Source organism: Tupaia chinensis, unplaced genomic scaffold (genome assembly GCF_000334495.1).
Source record: "Tupaia chinensis unplaced genomic scaffold, TupChi_1.0 Scaffold000574_1, whole genome shotgun sequence".
NCBI classification, from domain to species: Eukaryota; Metazoa; Chordata; class Mammalia; order Scandentia; family Tupaiidae; genus Tupaia; species Tupaia belangeri.
The window spans coordinates 2,749,139-2,774,072 of record NW_006160088.1 but is presented as its reverse complement, the minus strand read 5'-3'; the positions used below and the strand labels follow the sequence as shown (position 1 = coordinate 2,774,072).

At 43.7% G+C, this 24,934-nt stretch overlaps 1 protein-coding gene across 2 annotated transcripts in view; it reads right to left on the bottom strand.

The window, feature by feature from the left end:
- The window catches only part of PIK3CB (phosphatidylinositol-4,5-bisphosphate 3-kinase catalytic subunit beta), a 134,175-nt gene that overhangs the window by 35,121 nt on the left and 74,120 nt on the right, over positions 1 to 24,934 (bottom strand). Inside the window, exons 9-14 of one of the 2 annotated variants that reach the window (XM_006158178.3) lie at positions 23,859 to 23,955; positions 19,361 to 19,491; positions 15,577 to 15,627; positions 6,702 to 6,890; positions 4,682 to 4,803; positions 1,072 to 1,215 (exon numbers count right to left, since the gene is read on the bottom strand). In XM_006158178.3, coding sequence (XP_006158240.1) covers positions 1,072 to 1,215; positions 4,682 to 4,803; positions 6,702 to 6,890; positions 15,577 to 15,627; positions 19,361 to 19,491; positions 23,859 to 23,955 — 734 coding nt within the window. The remainder of the gene's footprint in view (positions 1 to 1,071; positions 1,216 to 4,681; positions 4,804 to 6,701; positions 6,891 to 15,576; positions 15,628 to 19,360; positions 19,492 to 23,858; positions 23,956 to 24,934) is intronic. The other variant, XM_027775577.1, reaches the window with a different exon arrangement.

The window sequence follows — 24,934 nt, the reverse complement described above, 5'->3', positions numbered from 1 at the left end:
AAATTTCTTTCCTTTTCTTTTTTTTTTTTAAGAAAAATTTTTGCTATAGGGCATGTGTGCTTACCAGAGAGACAGAGAGAGACAGAGACAGAAAGTGAGCAAACACCCCCCGGGGGCAAGGTGGCCACACTGCAATTCCCTATCTTCCATTCTCCTCTCGGGATTTCGGGCAGCAGGTACACCTGCCTGGTGTATGCTTTAAGTAGCCTGAGCCAGGACTTGAGCCACAGTCGAGAAAGTGGGGGCCCACTGACATAACCATTCTGCCATCAGCGGCTCCCCTGGAAAGGTATATTTTTCTGATATACATTAGTTTTAATACTCTGATGTCCAGATGAAAAAACTAAAACTATCTGAAGAATGACCCTAGTTCTCTTTCCCAATTTTACTGAACCTGGTGAAATAGGATCTTTTGCTTCTGAAAATGCCCTAGTTCTAGAGAAACTAAAAATAAGACTGCTGTTGTTACATAGTGGAATTTTATTTTCACCAATTACAGAAGTGAGGATAATGCCACCCACAACCTTCTGCATTGGCTCAGAGATATTAAAGCAGTAATTCCTTCCAGGGAAGCAGCAGTAGGTGAAGCTCGGTTTCAGTGAAAGCCAAGTAGGCATGGAGAGACGCATCTGTATCACTTCGCCAAATCAAGAAAATCAAGAGTCTAACTATCAAGAAATGAGAAGAGGCACCAAAACCGTAAAATGGGAGTCGGCTCAGAAGCAGCTAGAGCAGCTGCCTGTTACTAAATGATTTATATCGTGCCGGTTTACATTTACCAAAGCACATGGTGGTTTTAAACTGAAATATAAAAGACTGGGCCAGCAGATGGCATAGTGGTCAAAAGGCTGATTCCCACATGGTCGACCATGGTTCGAGTCCTACACCTGGTGGCTTTGAACTGACACTAGGTGCATGTGTGTGCGTGCCCAAGATCCAGGGAAGAGAATGCAGAAGGGATTGTGGCATGGCCATCCCCTCGGCGGGTGATTTCTTTCTTTCTCTCAGGCACACGCCCAATAGCAACCATCTCTCTCAAAAACAAAAGCAAAAGCAATATAAAAAACTTACCTAAGATGCCAAAACAGAAACTGTCCTATCCTCCGATTAGCAAGTGCCCTTTCTAGCAGGAATCTAGACAGGGCACAATCAAGGAAAGGCTCGTATTTTAACACTTGCACCAGTTGTAAAAGGTACTGCGAGAGTTCTTCATCACTGAAAGAAACAAAAGGCAGAGAAAGTAGCTCAGCCACCTGCTCCACACAAACGCTGCAGTGCTAGCTCGCTGACCAGGCGGGGTGAGGCAAGTTCCAGCTTCCATCTACTGTAACAGTGATGACATTGCAACACAATAAGAGCTGAAGGGGGGTGGTGGGCAAAGAACAGAGACCATGAGAGATACCGTTTATCAGATGAATTGTTCCGACTGTTGAACTTGCAGCCAGATAAGGGCTGCCAAAAGCATTGAGTTCTTTTACTTGATTTCTGGTCATTCTAAAATGTATATACTCATTAAAGAACCACTGCTCCAAAAAAATCCCATCGGTACTTTCACCATTTATTTTCCTCCTCAGGTTAAGTATTTCTGTTCCCAGACAATCACTGAACAATTAAAATCTTAACTTTAAACAGTCTGAAGGATAAGAAAATGAATGCATTTGTGAGACTGACTCATTGAATTTATATAACAGACAAAAGTGTCATTCATTGGGCTGAATTAAAAGCAAAACCAAAAACCCCACCTCACAGCTAGAAAACCTGACATAGGAAAACAGCAGAATTAGCTATATATTGGGCGCTGGAAAAGTCATGACACACTTGTGCATTGAAAACTGCCCCACAGAACACGGGGGTCACAGCAATCTCCTCGAGAGATGATGTGTGTGGAAGATACCAGGGGCCAGCGTGTGGGTCGGTGGTTAAGGCGCCAGGCTCCTACACAACCGACCACAGTCCCGGGCCTGGCAGCGTGCTTTCTTGCTTCTTTTCTCTCCCTCTCGCTTTCTTGTGGGTGCATGTGTCCTATATAAAATTAAAAAAATACTACTGCTATATAAATAAAATTAAGTGAACAGTTACTAAAAAGATAGTAATTATTAGATAATTATTATAAGCCTAGAGGGAGCCAGGTACTCTCCTTCCCATCAGGTCTCCCATGCAAACTCAGGGGGACCAGAACCTCCATTTGTAAAACTGCTTACACCACAGTCCTAACGAAGTGACCGGAAACCCATGCCCATTAGAGAAACTATAGATGGCAGGAAGAAATAGAAAACAAGTATAGAAATAGAAGGGACTTCCTCTCGCCTCACACTTCTAACTTCACTCCCAGAAATAAGCACTATTGAAGCACTTACGCAATTCCTTTCGGATACCACACAGCTCGAAACACACATGATTTTAAAAAGAAAAGAAAAAGAGCCGTGGTAGTCTTGCTAACCTATGAACTTTCAGTTTTCAAATAACCTTTTATAGTACTAAAGCCTTGTTTCCAAGACTGAGACAAAAATGGAAAAGCATGAAAATGCCCATTGTCTAAGGCTGCCCCTTCAGAGACCTGAGTCCATTCACAGCGGCTTTGTTTACAACAGAGAACTCAGAGAAAACTTCAGGGCTCCTCGGTGGGGAATGAATTAAACAGGCCTACCCCTGGGACAGGGTACTACACAGTGCTGGGACCAGGTCTCCACACGCACCCCCACTCCCACGGATGATCAAATCTCTTACGTAAAATGACATATTCTCACGAAACCTGCAATCACCCTCCCATATGTGTGATTTCAATCGTCCAGATTCCTTCCAGCAGCTAATACAATGGAGATGCTATATAGTTGTTGTAAAGCACTGTTCAAGAAATAAGGAGAAGAAAAAAGCCTGCACACGTTCAGAACAGCCAGCCTTCCTTGGCTGACGACCGGTACGCGTCGGCAAAGACGCAGCATTTCCAGGCCGCGCTGATGGGACGCATGGCCGTGGAGCCCACGGATACAGAGGGCTGACTGTGCAGAACGAGACTGACCTCAAAAACGGACGATGAATTTTAATGAGCCAGATAGAAAACAATGCAAATGGTAAGACACACTGTGTCATTGTAAAATGTGTTCTAATGCTCTCACATCTACATGTTTATAGATCTATGTGATAAAACCGAAACTGGAACACAGAAGGGGACACACCAAAGTCATGACAGTGGCTGCCTCTGGGGATGGAGAGACGTCGCCCAGACTGGGTAGGGAAATGATCAGGACTTCGACTTCAAGTGTAATGTATCTGCTTAAAACATTCTCTAAAACCCCGTGACGCAGCTCGGCCGCAGCTGTGCAGGCAGTTGTGTGGCTGCTGCGTGGTGCTGGGCACCACGGAGGCGGGTTCTGGGTTGTGCCCTGCGTGGGCCTTGAACCATGGGGCAAGCCCTGCAGACACGCTCACACCGAGCCGGCAGCACAGCTGGGAGGGGCTGCAGCGAGCTCCTGGCCCGTGACCTGCCCTCCCTCCCTCCCTCTTCTCCTGTCTCTCTCAGCCCCACACAGCAGGGAAGCCCCGTGCAAAGGCAGCCAATCCCACACAGCCAAGCACGTTTCGAATCTCAGCCCCGGTGGCTTGACAAACATGCCAGTGTGGGAACATGCACGCCTAAATCCTGGCAGGATGATGAAACGGGGGAAAAAGGACTGCACAGCCGCACCACGTGGGCTGTGATCTCTTCCACGTGCATGCACAGGGAACATACTACAAACTCAACGAACATACTACAAACTCTTTAATGAACGTACTACACACTCAAATTAAAATACTGACATTTCTTGGGGGCCAGCAGGTGGTGTAGTAGTTAAGGGCGCTGGACTCCCACATGGCTGACCACAGTTCGAATCCCAGACCTGGCAACTTGTATTCTCACATCCCTGCCCTCCCCCCGCACCTCTTGTCCCTCTTTGGTCAAAATAAAATAAATAAACAAACATGAACAAGTCTCCATTTTGGGATGCAGACAGTGTGAAGAGTTAGCACAGCAGGCGTATGCTAACCTTTGGAAGTGCACACAGGGTGGGCCTGCGGCTGGCATCTGTAAGCCAAGATTGCAGAGATGTTCCCACCACTTTCCTTGATTAAGAGTGACTCACTACATCTGACTGCTCGTCCCAACAGGGTGGCTTAAGCTGCACACCCACTTCCCTCCTGGGGGTTGGAAACCTGGAACATGCAAGGCGAGGGTACTTACAGGCCTAGTCCCACAGAAACCCTAGCACGGGTCTTCCCCGGGCAGACATGCGTCACCACAACTCGCTGCTGGGGATCAGTGCTGAGTGTCAGGAGAGGCCCTTCAGCTCATGCCTGGCTTTCTCCCTGAACCAGGCTTGGCCTGTGGACCTCTTCCTTGGCCCCTGTGCTCTGTACCGACTTGCGGCAATAACTTCTCTGTGAGTGACGGTACGAGTCCCCGGGCCGTCCTGGAGAGGCATGGAACCTGCAGCTGAGCCTGGCGTCTGCCTGCCCGGTGGGCTCTGGCTCACATCGCGGAGGAAGTGTGCACGGGGCGGGGAGGGGCAGGGCGAGCACCATGTCTGAGGACTCGAATTCTGAACAGTTTGCTGCCTTCTCCTTCCTTGTAGGTATTTAGGGAGACTCACCCTTCCCTACCCACCACCGTCTCGCCCCAAGGAAAGCCACCTGCAAGTAGTACCTCATCTGTTGCAGGCACTCCACGGCATATTCCCGCACGTACTGGTCTGGGTAGTTGAAGTCCAGAAGCTCCAGGGCCTCCCGCGGGGGCAGTTTGGGCCAAATCTGAAGCAGTGCTTGGAGCTGTTTAGAAATGGAAATGGTGTCAGGAAAGATGGGGGCCCGGGACCCAAGCGCTTTCCTCTTCCCCCGCGCATGGGCGCCCACGGTTGTCTCAAAAGAAATAAGACACGCTCTTAATTTATCAATGTCGCAGAACCCGTCCCTGTCATCGTGGGCTAATAAAAATGATCTCTGCTGTTGACATACTCTATGGATGAGTTTAAAGAGCTGTCAAAGTACTTACCTGAAAATAGAATAATACCCTGACTATGTGGATTCTGGAAACTTTAGCCATTAAGTAATTTTTAAGGCAAGAGAAAAAAAAAATCAATAAACACTTAAAGGTAAAATTCAGAGAACAAATAGAAGCTACGAGGCTCAAGGTAAGGTAATGATGGCTGGCCTGTATTTTAAAAGGTCATTAATAACCCAAAATAAAATTATCATGAAGAAGTTTACTGTCGGGAACCAGCAGTTAGCGTAATGGCTATGTCGCTGGACTCCCACGTAGTCGACCGCGGTTCGCGTGTCGGACCCGGTGGCTTAAAACTCACGCCGGGCGCGTGTGCGTGCGTGCCCAAGATCCCGAGAGGAGAATGGAGGAGAAGGGATTGCGGTGTGACCATCCCCCCTGGGGGGTGATTTCTCGCTTTCTGTCTCTATGTCTCTGTGAGAGGTTTTCGCTATAGGGCGTGTGCGCTAGCCAGACAGACAGAGAGGGACATAGAGACAGAAAGCGAGAAATTACCCCCCAGGGGGGATGGTCACACCGCAATCCCTTCTCCATTCTCCTCTCGGGATCTTGGGCACGCATGCACACGTGCCTGGCGTGAGTTTTAAGCCACCAGGTCCGGGACGCGAATCGTGGTCGACTACGTGGGAGTCCAGCGACACAGCCATTACACTAACTGCTGGTTCCCATTGGATGGCTTTTTTGAACAACTGTTTTCTTCTTTCTTCATGCAGCCCAAGGCATAAACTCATCAATACCATCCAATGGAAATAGAAGTTAAACTTGACCTGAATGGTTAATTTCTATTAATAAATGCTAACTTCTACAGTAAAGGTGATTATGAAATTCTAGATAATAATTTTAAAACAGTCATTGCCAAGGTCTAAAGGTGAAAAAATGTGGAGCCCCCGACGGAACCTGCTACGGTCCGGGGACGCAGCAGGTGCTCTTTTTGATCAATGACGGTCTCCGATGAATGGCGGAAGTTTGAATCTTAAACTCCCCGGTCCATTATCTAGAGCGTATAAATTTAAAACCTCAAAAGTTCTTCAGTGGGGCAGGAGGTGGCATGGTGGTTAAGGGCACTGGACTCCCACTGGCAGACTGCAGTTCTAGTCCCGGACCTGGCAGCTTTGCTTTCTCACTCTCTCTTCCTCTCTGTCCCTTTCTGGTCAAATTAAAAAATAAATAAATAATGAATAAAATAAAGTTAAATAAAATAATTCTTTTTAATAAAAGCTCTTCAGGGAACCAGCAGTTAGCGTAATGGCTATGTCGCTGGACTCCCACGTAGTCGACTGCGGGTTGCGTCCCGGACCCGGTGGCTAAATCTCACGCCAGGCATGTGTGCGTGCGTGCCCAAGATCCTGAGAGGAGAATGAAGGAAAAGGGATTGCGGCGTGACCATCCCCCCTGGGGGGTGATTTCTTGCTTTCTGTCTCTATGTCTCTCTCTGTCTGTCTGGCGAGTGCACGCGCCCTATAGCGAAAAAAACCTCTCCAAAAAATAAAAATAAAAAAAAGCTCTTCAGCCAAAAATTGTCTAACTTACAGAAATATGCCCCTGAGGAAAAGACACCAGATGCAATCAATGAAGGATCCAGACACACCCAAATGGAGCTGGGCATGACCTCTGCGGGGCACGATCTCTGCGGGGCACGACCTCCGCGGGGCACGGCCTCTGTTACCTGAGCAACGTCCTCAAGCTTATTCCACTTGATCGACAGCAGCAGCTTGGGCAGTGACTGTGGGAAGTTCTCTCTGCAGTCCTGTCGCAGAGTCCAGATAAGATCCATCTCATTCTCACACAGCTGAGACAGGGGGTCCCTGTCCAAGATCTCCTTCAGGACAGCAAGAAACTTTTTTCCACCCCGACTCTAAGAAAATAAAATACTTATTATAGAAGTTAACTATGCAAACACTGCTGGCAAACACTCGGTGAATTTACATATGATAACTTTACATGTAAAGTGAGCTGTAATGTGTGAGGCATAAATGTAATGCCTTAAAGTATTGATAAAGTTGGACCCTTTATACAAGTTTTCATTGTTCAATATTAAATGTGTAAGCTAAGGATAAAGGACGGTTGAAAACAGTCTTAAAAAAGGAAAGACCATTGTATTAAAAAATCATAAACAGTAGATGGCAGTATTGCATTTTGGATTAAAAAAACAAGTCGTTTATTAGTTGACCTGAATTCTTTAATTTTCAACTTTTATAAACAAACAAAAAAAAGACAACCCAAACATATGAGGTTAAAAATAAAGTTGGTAGGTGCCTTCCTGGCTTGTGCCTTGGCTTCAGGACCTAAAACCTCACTAGAGGAAGAATGGAATGTTCTGTCTGTTGAGGATAATGTGTGTGTAGCCACAACCGGACTGGTGTGAGGTGTGTTCACGGTGGGTAGACGTACTCTACAAGCTAAGAGACATATAGTGATTAAATGTATCAAATAAAAATAAAGAAAGAATTGAATGTTAGATAAAGATAAAAATGAGAAAAATAATAGGTAGTCAGGAAAATCATGAGGTGTTTTTCTAGGCAAAAAATGCACCCTGGCTTTCCCAGGGCCCCAACCCTTGTCGCATTTTCCTCTGCACACCGTACAAACGAGGACAGTAAAACAAAGAAAGGATACATCCCAGTTTTAGATCTAGAGACTCTGAATTCCACTGATGTTAAAGAGTGAGGTTTGTTTCTTCTTACCTAAGTTAAAACTACACCACTTTAACCGAAATACATTTTTCTTACGTTTTTTTCCAGGATTATCTGAAAATATCCTGTGAGGTTTTATTCTCTTGTTATTTGAACTGAGATTTCATATTCACATAAAAATACATGAAATTACCATGCTGCTAATTTTTTAAGTACTCCAATTTGAAATAAAATATACATACATTAAAATAATATGGGGGGGGGACACCAACAGGTAGCATGGTGGTTAAGGACGCTGGACTCCCATATGACCGACTGCAGTTCGAGTCCTGTACCTAGCAGCTTTCTCTCTCTCTGTCTCTCTCTCTCTCACTCTGTCCCTCTCTGGTCAAATTAAAACTTTAAAAAGTTAAATAAAAAAATAAATTCTTAAATTATAATAATAATGGGTGGGACCAACGGATGGCATAACGGACATGTTGCTGGACTCCAATGTAGTCGACTACGGTTTGATTCCAAGACCAGGCTGCTTAAAACTCCCGCCAGGTGCGTGTGCATGTGTGCCCAAAATTCCAAGAGGAGAAAAGCTTGTGGGGTGGCCATACCCCCAGGGGGTGATTTCTTGCTTTCTATCTCTCTGTCTCAATCTGTCTCTCCAGCAAGCGCACATACCCTAGAACAAAAAAAATCTCGCTCTAAAAAAAGAAGGAAAAAGGAAATACTATGTATAAATTTATTAAGGGAAATGACTTTGGACACTGCCTTTAGGTAGACACAAAACAACCAGACAGACCAGAATGAAAGCATTGTAGCAACCACGCTGGCTGAGGGTTACTCTAGGTTCACACCCTGCTGTAACACAGCGACTGTAAGCAGCTGCATGGTTTCACATGCAGAGGCTCAGCCTACAAGGGTGTGTCTAAATGGGGAAATCACCGAAAACTAATGAGTCATCAGAGTTTGAAAATAAAAGCCCATGCCAAACCTGTTACTGCAAACAATACAACGTGTAAGTTCTCCGTCAGAGAAAGGCAGACTAGACTGCTCTTAGGTTACATACTGCCAACATCTAGCACACGCATTATAATTTGGTGGATGCAAATTAGAACTCCATAGGCCTGTTTTAAATTAATGTCCTGAAGAATTACAAATAAGCTAAGAGCAGAGAACAGTAGATTAGCTATAAAATTGTACTGCATATTTTTACGGAGGTGTGATAAGGACAACATTGAATAACGTCAGGTTAAGCAAAAAAGCTACAAGAAGTATGGCGGGAAGCCTAACGAAACCCAAAAGCCTGAGAGGCTTTTATAAAACCCAAAAGAAGAAAAAATCAGTAAGGAAGATCGATATTGTGCAGTATGAGTAGGGTAGTTATACAAACATACTCAAATGCTTACACTGAGATAAGGCAAATGGTAGAAGGCAATGAGGAATAACACCCGTATTTTACACCTTGTTTTTCTTTATATTCAGATTTTCTTTAAATCAAAAACATAAATATAAGGGTTGGTCCTGCAGGTAAACACACCTACAGGAAGCCAGATCCCATACGGCCCACCAGGGTTCAAATCCCTGTATCCCTGCCTTCTCTCCGGGGTCTCGTGCACATGCCTAAAATCCTGACGGTTTGGAGAATTGGGGGGAAAGGACTGCTCTGTGAAGGGGCCCTGCCCTGTTGGTTTGGGCTTCCTCGTGCACATATGCATGCTCTCTACAGTGATTAAAAATTTCAAATTAAAAAGAAAAAAAACCCCACACAATATGACTTAATAGTGATTACTGACCAAAATAAAACAAAACAAGCACCTTGTTATGAGTACCATAGAAGGAGAAAAAAAGAAAAAACAAGACTACGGCTCCTTTCCTTTCAATACGGAGGACCAAAACCTCGTCTGTTATCTTCAGAAAGGCTGAAGACTCAGGTGGGTGGCCTACTAGCAGTGGCTGTCGGGGACACAGTGCTGAGGGAACTAACCACAGCGCAGGTACGGGACTGGGTGGACACACACCCACCAGGGCTGCTGGGCCACAGACAGAGGGGCAGGTACAGGATCAGGAGACTGACTGCCACCGAGGACTAAGCAGATAAGTACATACGTCAAGGCTAACTGGACGCCTGGTTTTCCACAGTCAGGAAAGAGGACTGCAAATATGAGAAAGCAGCGTCCCGAAAACAACCAGGGGTGACGGATCAAGTGAGAGGCAGCTAAGCAGCGTGACGAGCACGTCACATTTGGTGAGAACTCATAGCTTCCTGTGAACTCCTAGCTTTAGCTTTGTTTTAAATTTAATTCATGTACTTTTAGTTTGCTATAGGTCGCATGCATTTCCTGGAAAGGCAAAAACAGAGAAAGTGAGAAATCGCATGGAGCCATGCTGCAATCCCATCGCCTCCAGGCTCCTCTTGGGGTTTGGGGCACGCACACACCTGTTCCCGGTGTGTTTTTCAGGACACCGAGTCCAGAATGCAAAGTGCACAGCCACATGGGCCTACCCGCCTCAGCCACCATGCTACCAGCTGGCCCAAGAACTCAGATTCTTCAATGAATGGATAAAGTATCTCTGTGTACATATACAGGATAGATGCAGGCAAACATATTAACGAATGTAGTTGTGGCTTTGTGCTGTACAAACTTAGTTTGAAATTGGATACACTCTTAAATAAATGTGGGTATCTTTTTGGAAGAGAAGATTTTACTATAGGACACGTGTGCTCACCAGAAACACACAGAGAGAGACAGAGAGACAGAGAGCGAGAAATCACTCCCCCAGGGGGATGGCCACGCCGCAATCCCTTCTCCTCCATTCTCCTCTCGGGATCTTGGCCAATGGCCTGGCGTGAGTATAAGCCTCCAGGTCCAGGACTCGAACCACGGTCAACTACGTGGGAGTCCAATGACAATCCTTATGCCATCTACTGGTCCCAACTGTGGTTATCTTATACATAATATTTTTTTAAGAACTGTAAGGAATCTTGGGAATAATTTAGTATAACTTACATACTTAGTATTCCTACTTTCTTGGGGTATTTTTTATGTAATTATTTAATTTTATTTATTCATTCATTCATTTTAATTTGACCAGAGAGAGGCAGAGAGAGAGAGAGAGAAGAAAAGTGAGAAAGCAAGCCACCAGGTCTGGGCATCACACCGTGGTTAGCCCTGTGAGAGTGTCTAGCACCTTAACTACCACACCACCTGCTGGTCCATCTTATACATAATTTTAATGTGCATTCCTCATTGTATGTTTTTTCCTAATGACTTATTACATGCTGTTTATTTTGTATGTGCTTTAGATGGAAATGATGTTAGACAAAAACAAATTCGGAGCAATTTTCTTATTCGAGTTTGACACGGGTGGTAAAAGCGGAGGAGACCGCTCCAACATCACAACGCCCTGGCCCAGCAACTGCCAATGAACATCAAGTGCAGCAGTGATTCAAGAAGTTTGGCGAAGGGACCAGCAGTTGGTAGAATGGCTATGTCGCTGGAATATCCAAGTAATCGACCGCAGTTCGAGTCCCGGACCCAGTGGCTTAAACTCACACCGGGCACATGTGCGTGCATGCCCGTCCCCCTTGGGGGGGGATTTCTCGCTTTCTGTCTCTCTGTCTTGCTCTGTCTTTCTGGCGAGTGCACACGCCCTATAGCAAACCCCCCCCCCCAAAAAAAAGGAAAGTCCAGGAAAGGAGATAAGACCCTGCTGACAAGGACTGCAGGGACTGGCCACCAGGATTCACAACCAGGTGAGAGCAATTCTTGAAGCTGATCCTCATATAACTACATAAGCTGCTGAAGACCTCAACATCAGACACTCTTTGAAGCAATCCCTTCTCCATTTACCTCCTGGGATTTTTGGGAGGCACACACATGCGCCAGGTGTGAGTCCTAAAGTGGCCGGGTTGGGGCCTTGAACTGTGGTCGACTATATGAGATCCAATGACGTGACCATTATGCCATCTGCTGGTCCCAAGGGTGCAGAATGTATTTCCCAAGAGTTCACTGAATCCCAAAACACAAATATTTGTGCTACAGGAACAAACAAACTTATTTCTGGTTGGCGAAAATGTGCTCACTGGGGCCAGCAGGCAGTATGGTGATTAAGTATGCGCCTCCCTTATGGATAACCTTGGTTCAAGCCCCAAACCCAAAGGCATGAAAATCATACCAGGCACGTGTACGTCTGAGCCCAAAATCCCGTGAGGAGAAGGGAGGAGAGGAGGCTGCGGTGTGGCCATCCCCTGTGGAGGTGTTCTCCCCCTCCCCACCACCTCTCTCCACCACGAGTATGCACCCTACAGCACAAGCTAGGGACAACAGAAGAGCTCATCATCACAGTTCTTGTGTTGATTAATAAGAAGACATCAGCCTAGTTATAAAGATTTAAAATTGACAGTCCAGGGACCAGCAGATGGCGTAATGGTTATATCACTGGACTCGCGCAGAGTCCCCTGCGGTTAGAGTCCTGGACCCGTGTGACCTGCAGGTCCAAGAAATCTTTTTAGTAACAGCCGTACAAAGTGATGAAGAGTGGCCAACAAAGGACCCCCTCCTGGACCAGACCTTCTCAGACCCGTGTGGCGGTGAATCTGCACATGGTCCTGGGGGAGCTCTGGCTCAGGATGACAGACATGAGGGACGGGGAGAAAACCGGGCAATCGTAGAGGGTCTTAGGTCCGTGTGGGGAAGCAGCTGCTGTGGCCGGGCACACCCCTTCCTCTGTTAGTGCAGATTCGAAACAGCAACATCGCTCTCCGATGAAGGTGGGAACAGGGTACTGAGCCCTAGAGAAGTATGGAAATCTCCACGTGCAGGCAAGCCCATGTCAACAGTTACTGAAGTCACAGTGCAGTGAACGGGCTGACCACCTAGGAGCCTCAGACCAGGAGAGCTAAACTGAGACTCTATATAGTGAAAGAAAGCAACCGGCACCAGCAGATGGCATAATGATTATGTCACTGGATGCCCACATAGCTGACCGTGGTTCGAGTCCTGGACCCTGCAGCTTCAAACTCATGCCAGGAGCGTGAGTGTGTGTGCCTAAAATCCTGAGAGGAGAGTGGAGAAGAAGGGACAGTGACACGGCCATCCCGCTGAGGGGGAGATGCTTTCTCTCTGTTGCTCTCTCTCTCTGGCTAAGTGCATGTGCCCTATAGCAAAAATCTCTCTTAAGAAACTTAGCAAAACAAGATGACAGACTTCTTAAAAAAACAAGATGATTTAAGGCCACATAGTGGTATGGGAGCTAAGGCAGCTGGATCCCATGTGGGGATCAATATAGTTTGAATCCCAGACCCAACCTCCTGTAAAACACACAGGGCATGTGTCCGTGCATGCCCAAAATAGTGACAGAACAGAGAAGGGACTGCAGAGTGGCCATCCTCTTGGGGGTGCTTTTTCACTTTCCCTCTCTCTCTGATGAGTACACATGCCCTATGCCTCCCCTCCCCCAAAAAAACCTTAAACAGCACAGAAGGTAAAAAATAGACATACTGTAACCCAAGTCAATAAAATATCTAATTTGTAGTATCTGAACAGAAGCAATGGGCCAGTGTATATGACAGAGATTGCTCAGTACTCGCGCTGCACTTCTTCCTTTAGCGATAGAATCTCTTACTTTAACCGATTACCTGCCTGCCTAACAGAAGACTGCATTTCCCGGCCTCATTCGTAGTTAGGTATGCTCATGTGAGGAAGATCTGGCCAGGGAGATGTGAGCAGAAAGGATACACAGTAACGCATCTTCATCAAGTACGACGCAAGGCCGCTGGTCTTGATTTTTCTGCTCGGTCTGGCTAGCGTGTGGCTAGCATGCGATGGAGTAGAAAGCTGGAGCAGTGATGTTAACCATCAAATAGAATCAGGCCAGGCTAACCATGACAGAAACCTGACCGGGATGCTTGTCCTTCACCACATCTGCTCTGTCACATGACAGACAGACATTCCCTACGACAGTACTGTCACCCCGGGAGGAGCCACAGCACCCCCGAGACCAGCTGCAGGCCTGTATGGTAACAGAAGAGCGCTTACTTGCTGGACACAGATCACCTACAAACTAAGCTGCCACTGGACCAAACGCTAGTCACGCACACGTCCCTACACTCACAGGCTGTCACTGCATTTGAGTTGTGGAATTCCGTAAGCTCATTACCACACTGACAAAAATACCGAATAATGTATACAACTCTATAGCAAGCAAAGGCTATTTGGACAAGCTATCTACATTTGAGCTCTGAGTGGCCCCTTTCAAGGACTAGGACAACTGAAGATTTTCTGCCCAGACAACACCCTCTTGACCACAAGATTCAGCCAGAGTCAGAGAAATCTTCAATTCCCATGGAATCTGCTGTACAAAGGTAGAAAAACCATATTGCAGAGAGATTGCAAATCACCTCCTCCTGCACGGTTCTGAATGCTCAGATTTAACTCCAAAAATTAGGGAAAAAAGTATAATCCAGCAGATTACCAGAAACCACCTCAGAGGCACAAGAAAGATAAGCCAAGAAAGTATCTCTCCCCCAAGGGAAATGAGTAACTTCTCATCCTCCACAGACAGTACGATGAATCTTATGAAAATGCCAGAAAAAGAATTTAAAATATTCACAGTCACAAAGCTAACAGACATCCAAGAAAATAGACATCAAACTCCAGAAGATGCAGAAGAAAAGAGACAATGAGTTCCAGGAGGTGAAGAAGTTCTTCCACGATATGAAAGAGGAAACACATTATAAAAAAAGAATCAAATGAAATTGTTAGATATGAAGGCTGTAATAAAGGAAATCAAAACCTCCTTTGAAAGTATTAAAAACAGATTAGATCATGCAGAAGATAGAATCCCAGATGTAGAAGATAGAACCTCTGACCTAGAAAAATTCACCAAAAAGACTGAGAAAACAACCCAAAAACATGAGAATAATATACAAGTAATAATACTAGATACCACTAAATGCCCAAACATCCAGATAATCGGTATTCCAGAAGGTGAAGAAACTAATCAGGGCATTGATAATCTAGTTCATGAAATCCTAGAAGAAAACTTTCCAAGCCTAGAGAGCCATTCAAATATCCAGACCCAAGAAATACAAAGGACCCCACATAGCATCAACCCAAGAAGATCTTTTCCATCATAGTCAGATTGACCAAAACCGCAGATAGAAGCAAGATATTAAACCTCAAAGAATTTACCTACACCAGACCAGCTCTCCAAGAAGTTCTGAAGGGAGTGCTATACTAGGAAAACAAAGTCAGACTCACAGAAATAAAAGTACAAAAAACAACCAAGAAAATGGCCAACTTAATGGTAGGGACAAGTCTAGAAAGATCAATAACAACATTGAATGCTAACTTCCAGAATTTAAACGGAAAGATCGGACCACAGTAGCACTGCAAAGTCAACAGGAGAGAGATTAATTACCTGAGACTGAACTGGTGAAACAGAATTGTATGGCTTTTGATTAAAACATTGCTGATTTTCTTCTGTGCTTTGTTTCCTAAATTTAAGGATTTTTGTCTTCTCTTCAACTGTTGACAGGTTTATCTACTACTGTTTGAACTGAATCCTCTCCTTTTTCCTGGCTTTAAGTCTTACGCAAGTTTCTCTTAACATTTTTTGATTTTGATCTATTAAAACTAAAACTGTTTTATCTTGAAATTTAAAAATGCTTTTAAAAAATACCTATTTAATGACTGCAGGAAGCTATATAGCCCCAGCTAGGTGCTACTTTATAGTATGTGCATTCTACTCACTGAAGTTTACACCTAGAGTCAGACATGCGTTCATTGACAGGTATACATCAGTTGCACTTGCTATTCAAAGTATTTACATGAATTAAGATCTTTAGTGAATCAAAACATTTAAAAAAAAAAAAAAGAAAAGAAGTGGCTGTTTCAGAGCCTTGGTACTTACTGATACATTAGCACTATCACTGCTTGCGATCTCAGCTGCCTTCTCAATAATCTGTTTAAAAATAAATTCATTAATGAATTTTGGTTCTCATATTCATAGAATTTTAAGTGACTGTACTTGTACTCAGACTGCATATGGTCTTGTAATTCTATGATGTATAACAAAGAGATGAATTTTAAAGCAAACTGGTGTTTCCCACATGCTTCAAACTCCTGACAACAGGTAAGCAATGGTATTACCGTAAGGGACTACCACTACGGGAACACGAGTACTGCCTACGGAAAAAAACAGCAGTGGCTTGCAGATACATGTCAAGCTTTTTCTGAAATGTATGTAAACACATTCTGGTTAAGAAAATGCAAATATGGGAACCAGCAGTTAGCGTAATGGCTATGTCACTAGACTCCCACGTAGTCAACTGCGGTTCGTGTCCCGGACCCGGTGGCTTAAAACTTACGCCGGGCGCGTGTGCGTGCGTGCCCAAGATCCTGAGAGGAGAATGGAGGAGAAGGGATTGCGGCGTGACCATCCCCCCTGGGGGGTGATTTCTCGCTTTCTGTCTCTATGTCTCTCTCTGTCTGTCTGGCGAGCGCACGCGCCCTACAGTGAAAATCTCTCCAAAAAAAAAAAAAAAATAGAAGAAAATGCAAATGTATGTGAGTTCCTAAACACAGAATAAGCTTTTGTCACAATGACATCAAAAGTAGACATAATAACAGGGAAAGCCTAAAATAACTTTTAAATTCATTGGCTATGTCGCTGAACTCCCATGTAGCTGATCATGGTTCGAGTCCTGGACCTGGTGGTTTAAACTCACGCCGAGTGTGTGTGCGTGCGTGCCCAAGATCCTGAGAGGAGAATGGAGAAGGGATTGCGGCGTGACCATCCCCCCTGGGGGGTGATTTCTCGCTTTCTGTCTCTATGTCTCTCTCTGTCTGTCTGGCGAGCGCACGCGCCCTACAGTGAAAATCTCTCCAAAAAAAAAAAAAATCATTAAGCCAAAAGGGGGCTGTGATTCCTGAAAAGACGGCAACCCTTGTTAGGTGGGAGGATCGATGTGCAAAAATTAGAAGATCTGTGTGGTAATTCCTAACCTATTCCATAGGGTCGTTATGAAAATAAAATGAGATTACGTTTATTAACTGATAACCGTAAGACATGAAAAGTATGCAAGGAATTATAGCAACGAATACTAAATAAAATGAAAAGAATATGACTAGGGGAAATTTTCTCCTATACGTCTGTATAATTTATAACAACCACATATGACTTGTACAATGAAAGTATAACAAGTAAACATATTTATGGATAAAGACTATAATCTCTATTCTAAATTGATCTTCTAAGGGATCAGAGAGGCAAACTAAAAGGTTAATGATGAGCTGCACATGACTGGAACAATGGTGAAATAAAATGTTTTAAAGAAACGTGACCGCTGGGGCCGGCAGGTGGCATGGTGGTGAAGAGCGCTGGACTCCCACATGGCTGACCGCAGTGCAAGTCCCAGACCTGGCGGCTTGCTTCCTCACTTGCCCTCTTTCTCTCTCTTGCTCTGTCCCTTTCTGGTTAAATTAAAATTTAAAAAATTAAATAAATGAAGTTAAATAAAATATTTTTAAAAAGAAGAGATGGGGCCGGCAGATGAGGTAATGGTTCAGGCATTGGACACTCCCGCATGGCCAACTACGGTTCAAGTCCCAGACATGGTAGCTTGCTTTCTCACTCCCCTCACCCTCTTCCTGTGTGTGTCTCTGTGTTTCTCTCTATATACGGTCAAGTTAAAATAAATGAATAAATAAATCAAATTAAATAAATAATTCTTTAGGAAAAAGTAATTTGACTTCTTAATGATGAACTGCAGGTGACTAGAACAATGGTGATAAAAGTCAATTAAGATGCAAATTAAGAAACATTGTTATTTACTCCCCTCACCCTCTTCCTGTGTGTGTCTCTGTGTTTCTCTCTATATACGGTCAAGTTAAAATAAATGAATAAATAAATCAAATTAAATAAATAATTCTTTAGGAAAAAGTAATTTGACTTCTTAATGATGAACTGCAGGTGACTAGAACAATGGTGATAAAAGTCAATTAAGATGCAAATTAAGAAACATTGTTATTTGCATAAATTTAATTTGCATAAGACTTTTCTTTCTTTTCTTTTTTTCTTTTCTTTTTTTTTTTTTTTTTTTAAGATTTTTGATATAGGGCAAATATGCTTGCCACAGAGATAGACAAAAAGTGAGAAGTCACTCCCCCATTGGGGATGGCCACACCACAATCTCTTCTCCTCCATTCTCCTCTCGGGATTTTGGGCATGCGCACGTGTACACACACACACACACACACACACACACACACGCCTGGCATGAGTGTTGAGCTGCCGGGTCCAGGACTCTAACTGTGGTCCGTTTATACGGGAGCCCAAGGTGTCCATTATGCCACCCACGTCCCAATGTGCATAATGCTTTCTAAGTCTCCTTCACACAGGTCTAGTGCTGCTGAACACTGACGTGTAAGTTTATAGGGAGATGAATTGGAATATTATTTAGTACAATATGAACCTTAAAGGGTATTTATCCTCAAATGGATAAAGGAAATTAAAGAAACTTCTTGCTTATTTTCTGAAACTTATTTTCAAAGATTTCCTGATAAAAATCAGCAGTGATGGGGCTAGCAAGCGGTGTGGTGTTTAAGGGTGCTGGACTCCCATGTGGTCAACTGTGGTTCAAGTCCTAGATCTGGAGGCCTGTTTTCTCACTTCCCCTCATAGCTGGCTCTCTTGCTCTCTCTCCCTCTCTGGTCAAATTAAAATAAATCAGTAAAGTTAAATAAAATAATTCTTTAAAAAAATCGGCACTGGGACAGCCACAGTGGTTAAGGTATCTGATTCCACACACCCAGCTGCATGGATTGAGTCCAGGACACAGTGACTAGAAAAACACACTGGGTGTGTGTGCACATGCCCAAATCCCGAAGGAGAAATGGAGAAGGTTCTGGGGCATGGCCACCCCTATGGGGCGAAGGGGGGGGGGTTCCTCTCTTCCTCTCTCCAGTGAGCGCACATGCCCTCTAGCCAAAAAAAAAAAAAAAGAAACAATCAACCAAACCTAAAAAAAAAAAACAAAATTGGAAAAAAGGAAAAAAAAAAAAAAAGAAACAATCAACCAAACCTAAAAAAAAAAAACAAAATTGGAAAAAAGGAAAAAAAAAAAAAAAAAAACCTGCCAGTTTAGGCCTAAAAAAAAAGGGAAAAAAAAAAAAAAAAACCCTGCCAGTTTAGATGTTTTCACAAATAAATCATCACAGCTCTACTTTAGCCCCTGCCAGAGAACCTCCTTAGGCCACGCCATGCAGTGTCTATGCAGAGGTGACACGTAAAGGTACTTAGAAATGGACTTCAATTGCCACCGATTCTAGCATCTATAAAATACTGCCATAGGAAGTCCAACCAAAAGTAATGTCCAACGTCATCGTCTGTCTCTGGAATACCAACTCCAAAACAGCACGAGTAAATCTTCACAGTTGGAGCCCACGTGCCAGGCATGGTCCCCCAACACCGGACATGCGGAGAGCTACGTGGGAAGTCGTTTGTGGCCCCATCGTACTGGGTTAGTGATGGGGTGTGGGCTAACAGAGTTAGAGAGCCCTGCTCTGTGTTTTTCCAACTGTCCATGGACATGAAACTTGAAGAAAGAAACCAACACTCAGAGCTTAATGTACGAAGTTCAGAACTCCGAATGTAATTACTTCACGCATTCTAGTCCTTTAAATAATCAGCTTACCTTATCAAAGGGAGGATAGTAATAAGGCTGTTTTTTATTCTCTGGAAACTTGATATGCAAAGCTGTTGCGTTTTCAGTATATGGATTTGTTTGAACGGTTCCCATTGGATTCAACATTTCTTCAAGTTCATCTAAAACATGCAAATAATTTTGACTCATTAAAAACAATGAAACCAAACTAATAAAAATAAAACTGTAAAAACGACTAAGACATATATGCCACCTACGGCAGCTTGGCAGACAATTATATGAGTAAGTCTCTAATCTCGGGCTCTTGGAATTACGAAACTGTCAGAAAACCCTGGAGTTCATAATGTAATTTTCTATTATAATTTCAGAGATAAGTAACCTGAAATATGAACAAACAGCCTATCCCCTCTCCCACGTAATTTTTCTTTTTTGTAAACAGTCGTTTCTTAGTATCTGTAAGAGATCGGTTCCTGGACTCCTATAGACACCAAAATCCCTCGCCGCCCAGCCCGACATAAAACGGCAGAGTATTTGCATGGGACTATGGGCACTGTCCCGCATACTCTAGCTGACCTCGAGCTCTCCTGCCATAGCGAACACAACACAGGTGCTGTGACAATAGTTGGTTTACTGTATTATTTAGGAAACACTGACAAGACAAAGCCTGTACATGTTCAGTGGAGACACAATCTTTTGTTTTTTTCCCCAACGCTGTTTGATCCTTGGTCGAATCCGCAGGCGTGGCACCTGCAGAGCCGACTCTAATGATTCTAGCCACTGTCCCCTCTGTACCTCCTGGGAAAATGAAAGTCGACCTGTCGAGGCTTAATGTCGTGACGTAAGCACGCCCACAATTATCTCCAAAAGCTAGAGAACTCTGACAAAGCATTCATAAGTTTCCGCTCCTAATCCTTTGATCATCTCATTTGATATTTTCTCGTCTCACAGATCTCCTTGGCACCTGGATGAAGGCGCGTCGTCATTTATCTACCCCTGGAACAGATTTCCCTGTACACTGCAATTCCGTGTTTGTACTCTCCGGAAGCGTTATGTTCATCTCATCCATCAAGCGCAACCAATCTGGAGGCAAATGTGGCACTGAGCACGTGTCAGCCCCAACTATACCTCGTTCATAAGTGATCCCCAAAAAAACTCTCATAGCACACAAATGCAGGGTCCAAACTGGTACCATCTCTGTTGGTGGGCAATTAGTGATGATCAAATTTTAATGTATTTGCTGATTTAATAAACACTTCCAGAAATGTACAGAATATGCAATTTTGTATAATAATATGGAAAAGACAGGGCCAGCAATTGGCACAATGGCTATGTTGCTGGACTCCTCCCACGTAGTCAACTGCAGTTTGAGAGGACCTGGTGGCTTAAAACTCACGCCGGGGTGCGTGTGCGTGCATGCCCAAGATCCTGGGAGGAGAATGGAGGAGAAGGGATTGCGGTGTGGCCATCCCTCTGGGAGGTGATTTCTCGCTTTCTGTCTCTGTCCTTCCAGCAAGTGCACGCGCCCTATCGTAAAAACCTCTCCAAAATAATAATAATTGTAATATGGAAAGTACTAGGAACATGCATTTTTATTTCCTAGTATACATGTGAAGAATACTGGAAAGTTAAAAAAAAAAACCACAATCAATGTGATTATACACCGTGTAATGATGACCTGCGGATTCTAGACTTGTAAACTTGTAGTTTCTTTGTTCCTACTCATCCCTACTGGGGTAAGTGTGACAATTTAGAATTGATACATTTAGAGCTAATGGTGTCCATTTGTTATTTTTCATCATGCACTTTAAAACAATTATTTATTTATTTTTAAATTCCATTTGTTAGTATTGTTTTTTAAATATGACCAGAGAGAGAGAAAGGGGAAGTGAGAAAGCAAGTCGCCAGGTCCGGGACTCAAAGAGCAGGCAGCCATGTGGGAATCCAGCACCTCAACCACCACGCCACCTGCAGGCTCCCATCATGCACTTTCTCAGAGATGAGGTCAATACTAAGATAATACCATCAAAAATGATCACTTTGACTAAAAATACTAGTCAAATTGGTGATTCTGGAGAACATATGAGAATTTAAATTAGATTTTCAGGAAAAAAATAGTGCAGAAATACATCATTTTCATAGTAATATAAAGTTCTTCTTAACACCAATCCATGACCTGGGGGCTGAGGAGGCTGGATCTCTCTTGGCTGATCACATGGTTTGAGTACTGGACCCAGAAGCTTGAAAAACACACCAGGCAAGTATGGATGTGAGCCTCAAAGCCCGACAGGAGGGGAAACAAGATGGAGAAGGGACTGCGGTGTAACAATTCCTCATTCCCCTACTCCTACCCCAACTCCGACGAGCAAAATTTTTTTTTCTTTTTTTCTTATTTTTAATTTTTTTTTTGAGAGGTTTTTGCTATAGGGTGCATTCCCTTGCCAGAAAGACAGAGAGAGAGAGAGAGAGAGACAGAAAGTGAGAAATCACCCCCGGGGGGGATGGTCATGCCATAATCACTTCTCCTCCATTCTCCTCTCGGGATCCTGGGCACACACGCACACGCGCCCGGCATGAGTTTAAGCCATGTCTGGTACTCGAACCACAGTTGACTACATGGGAGTTCAGCAATGTAGCCATTACGCTAACTGCTGGTCCCGGCAAAAATTTTTTTAAAAAGAAAGAAAAAAGAAATGAGTCAGATACAAAGAGCTCTCCCATATTTGGTGACTAATGTGATTACTAGCAGAAATAACTAGTATGCAGGAGAACATAGGCATAGGAGAATACACACACACACACTCACACGAAGTACTAGATTCCGAGGAGTCCATGTCAGCAAATAACTATTATTCAAAAATTGTATCTTGCATAGCTATTACTAACATATGAACATTTTCAAATATCTGTCTATCAGAAAGCAATCTGTGATTATCAAATTATAAATGTATTTGTTGATTTAATAAACACAAAAAATAAATAACTTAAAAATTCAGCTAAGCTCATAAATTTACTAGGTATATTAACAAACAATCAAGTTTTTTTTTTTTTTTTTTTTTTTTTGCTATTGGGCACATACAGAAAGACAGAGAGAAACAAAGAGACAGAAAGAGGGAAATTGCTCCCAGGGGGATGGCCACGCCGCAATCCCTTCTCTTCCATTCTCCTCTCGGGATCTTGGACACGCACACACACACGCCATCGTGAGTTTAAGCCATTGCGTACAGAACTCGAACCGTGGTCGACCATATGGGAGTCCAGCGACATAGCCATTACGCTAACTGCTGGTCCCCAAACAATGAATTTTTTTAAAAAAGAGAGAAAGGATGGTAAGGGGAGATGGTGTGGTGCTTGGGGGGCTGGACTTGCACATGGCCGACTGTGGTTCGAGTCCCAGACATGGCAGCTTGTTTTCTCAATTTCCTTCTTTGTCTCTCTCTGGTCAATTAAATAATAATGATGATGATGACGATAAAAAATAAAATTAAACAAATAATTCATTTAAAAGAGCGAGAAAGGAATAATAATACATATTTTAAAAATTCCAACATTTGCAAAGGTAGTTCAGAACAATGGAAAGAGCTGAGCAGTTTTTCATTGTAATCCTAGTCTGACCAATTACGAAAGGCAGACGTACGTTCTTTGAGTTTTACTTTCCTTACCTACAAAAATGGGAGTAAAGTCATCTCCCTCACCTGATGACAGTACCTTGATAAGTATTTGAGGAACATAGGCATATAAAGGGTGCTTCCCCTAACTTATATTTTAGTCTAAAGTCAAATAAACATCTAGTGTATTTGCTATTTTTTCCATTTTCTTGAATTTTTCCACTTTTCACAAGTGAAGAAAGTTAGCACAACTAGGAACAATGAAGATTATTAAAAAGAAGATATTGTTCGGTAGGAAAATTTCTCTAAAACACTGTAAAAATAAAACATTAAAAACAAGTACACAGTCACTGAAACAGAAAATGCACTAAAAACAAATAATTTTTATGAATATGTTAAAATAATGTATATTAATCCATTTCAAAATAATAATAAAGACAAAAAAATGATGGTTTATTTAATCAATTGAGTGAATGGTGAGCCTCACACAAAAACTAGTCCATAAACTAAGTTATTTATTCATTTTTAAAAATGTAAAATTTTATTTAACTTTCTTTATTTATTTAAATTTGACCAGAGAGAGAGAGAGAGAGAGAGAGAGAGAGAGCGAGCCACCAGGTCCAGACTCAAACTGCAGTTGGCTATGTGGGAGTCGAGGGCTGTTAACCACATCACCTGCTGGACCTTTTACTCATTTATTTTTTTACAAGGATTATTTAATTTCATTCATCATCATTATTATTTTTTCAATTTGACCACAGAGCAAGAGAGAGAGAGAGAGAGAGAATTGAAAAGCAAGCTGCCAAGTTCAGGACTTGAACCTTGGTCAGCCATGTGCATGTACGGTGCCTTAACCACTAAGCCACCTGCTGACTCCTATGTTATTTACTCTTTAAGACTGAGGATTAGGATAGAAGTCTTACCAGGAAATGAAGACCAGCTATGCAGTATTACGTCTCCAGATCTCAGCTGTCCTTTGAAGTCGAAAACCATGGTGTTCACCCACGCTACGGGATAATGCTGTGGAGAAAGGTACAGCTGCATAAATATGCGAAGAGCACGCTCCAAGGTGCGAACGCGTTCCTGCCCATCATCTCAACACTGCTAGTCCTAAACATTTCTAAAGTCCTAGGTGATTTCTGGGAGGAAGAAAACAAACAAAAACAAGAAAAACAAGCAAAAACTCCGCCTAAAAAGAGAACAATATATACATGGGAAAATACTTAACATATTTATGATGGTTTAAAAAACCTAAACGCCAATTAATGTCCCACAATATGTCCATAACATGTAACATTTACTGTACAGTCTTTGAAAACGATGAGGAATTTTCAGTGATTTGAGAACAGATGTGTAACTTAGTATCAGGATGCACATTTTAAGGCCTCACAGTCTCCGTGAGTCCCGGTGTGGGGAGTTGAGGTGTGGAGCTCCGTGGAACGTCCCTGCACCTCCACGAGGGAGCCGCTGCGGCAGGACTCGTATGCGGGCGTTCAAAGACTCACTAGCACGTGCTCGCCCTTGGGGGGCAGTCCTGGACTGAAGAGGAAAACACACTGACGGAAAAATCCTCTATGACTTTTTAGCCATGAAAATGTAGGGAGCCAGCAGGTGGCATAATGGTTAAGACGCTGGACTCCCACATGGCCCACCATGGTATGAGTCCTGGGCGTGGCAGCTTGAAAATCACGCCAGCCATGTGTGCATGTGTGCCCAACAATGCCAAGAGGAGAAGGGACTCTGGAGAGGCCATCCCCACTGGAGGGAGTGATTTCTCACTTTCCCACTCACTGTCTCCCCCTGGTGAGTGCACACGCCCTATGGCAAAAACCTTAAAAAAACGAATTTTGGGACCAGCAGTTAGCGTAATGGCTATGTCGCTGGACTCCCACGTAGTCGACCGCAGTTCGCGTCCCAGACCCGGTGGCTTAAAACTCACGCCGGGCGCGTGTGCGTGCGTGCCCAAGATCCCGAGAGGAGAATGGAGGAGAAGGGATTG